This window comes from Antrostomus carolinensis, unplaced genomic scaffold, assembly GCF_000700745.2.
Source record: "Antrostomus carolinensis isolate BGI_N321 unplaced genomic scaffold, ASM70074v2 scaffold27178, whole genome shotgun sequence".
Lineage (NCBI taxonomy): Eukaryota > Metazoa > Chordata > Aves > Caprimulgiformes > Caprimulgidae > Antrostomus > Antrostomus carolinensis.
Window position 1 is genome coordinate 8047 of NW_010331325.1, and position 1833 is coordinate 9879.

General features: G+C 63.4%; 1 protein-coding gene across 1 annotated transcript in view; it reads left to right on the plus strand.

Moving 5' to 3' along the window:
• The window catches only part of LOC114818811 (syntaphilin), a gene marked incomplete at both ends in the record, with an annotated part of 4261 nt that overhangs the window by 622 nt on the left and 1806 nt on the right, over window positions 1–1833 (plus strand). Inside the window, 1 exon segment of the mRNA XM_029086273.1 lies at window positions 265–438. Within this exon segment, the coding sequence (XP_028942106.1) occupies window positions 265–438 (174 nt within the window).

Here is a 1833-nt window from a genome sequence, read left to right on the forward strand (position 1 = left end):
GCAGGGACCCCACACTGGCATCCAGGGGATGCCACCCTGGGGGGGGGGAGAGCGGGTGGGCAGCCCCCCAGCCCTGCCTTTGTGCCCATCGCCGTGTCCGTGCCATTTTGATCCCTGCTGTTTGTTTTGTCCTTTTGTCTTGTGTGTTCTCGGTGCGGTGGTTGGCAGTCGTGGGGTTTATGGACGGAGTGGCTTTGCCTCCTTCTTTAAGTCTTCGGCACCCTCAGCCACTCGGCCTGAGACACAGCCTCTTCTCCCTGCCTCCAGGCGCCCCTCGCCCCCCGGGAGGGACACCTACGGCACCTCCTCGCTGAGCAGCAGCAGCAATTCTGGCTCCTGCAAGGGCAGTGACAGCAGCCCCACCCCAAGGTAACCCATCACCCGTGGCCTCAGGGCGGCTGCCGGGTGTCCCTGGGTAGTGGGGAGCAGCACCCATGGTGCCGGTGCCCAGTGGGGACAGGAGCACAGGGGCTGGCAGAGCGAGGCTGTGTGCTTGGTGGAGCTGCTGGTGTGTCTCGCAGACCCCCCACCATCTTCCTCCAAACCTCTCTGCCGTGTCTTCTCCCCCCCAGCACCCTGTCCCCTTCCCTCTGTCCTGCCGTGGCTGTGGCTTGCGCGCTGCACACACCCCTCCCTCCGCTTCTGCACCCCGAGGGGCACCCCGAGACCTTTGGGACCAAGAGCACAGTTGGGAAGAGCTTCATTTCCATCCCCTCGTGCTGCCCAGTGGAGGGCTGGTGAGAGCAGGAGGCAGCCTGGCTTCTCAGTGGGAGCTCCTGGTGCCCTCGGGGCATAAACCCAGCGTTTGGGATCATAGAATCACAGAATCCCAACCTGGTTTGGGTTGGAAGGGACCTTAAAGCTCATCCAGTCCCAACCCCCCTGCCAGCAGCAGGGACACCTTCCACTAGACCGGGTTGCTCAAAGCCTCATCCAACCTGGCCTTGAACACTTCCAGGGAGGAGCAGCCACAGCTTCTCTGCCCAACCTGGGACACTGGCTCACCACCCTCCAGTAAAGAATTTCTTGCTCAGATCTCATCTCAATCTCCCCGCTTCCAGTTTAAAGCCATCCCCAGGCTGAGCTCCTCCTGCCCGTCCCCAACCACTTTCCAGCTCCCAGAGGTGGCATCAATTTTGGGAGGACATGAGGGTCCTGAGGGTAACCTGGGCACAGACCCTGCACACGCTGCAGACAGGGAGTGGTGACCGTCCCGCTGCTGTAGGTGTTGCAAGGCCACCATCCTGCCTGGCTGCTCCTAACATGTTGCTTGTGTCCCTGACTGGTGCTGCTGGTGTTGCTGGTGCTGCTGGGCTGCCTGGCACCCTGCATGGGGGCTTTGGGCTGCCCCGCTGCCATGCTCAGGGGTTCTGGTCCACCCTGCTGCAATGCAGGAGCATCTCGTGGTGTGCACAGCTCTCTCTGCAGCCCTGTCCCTGGCCAGCCCCTGCTCTCCACACTGCCCTGGGCTTTGGGCCAGAGACGTCACCTCATCCGCCCCGGTGTGGACGTGCTGCTGTCCCAGCCCGGAGCAGATGCTGGATGCCCCAGCTTGCTCTCACGCATGGGACAGCTGCCAGCTCCAGACCTGCTCCATCCCGAACCCTCCCCTTACCCATCTTCCAACTCCTCCTGTGAGGGGGCTGATCCCACCCTGGGGTCTCCACCTGCATCTGTCATTCCCTGGAAAGGTGGCTGGAGGCACTCAGAGACCTCAGTGCCCGCCTGTTCCCGGTGCCACTGCCCCGGTGAAGCCTCCAGCTCTGCAGAGGACCCAGCAGCCGTGGGCAGTGCCAGCACGTCGGGGGCTGCACCCACCCTCCCGCTGGCCCC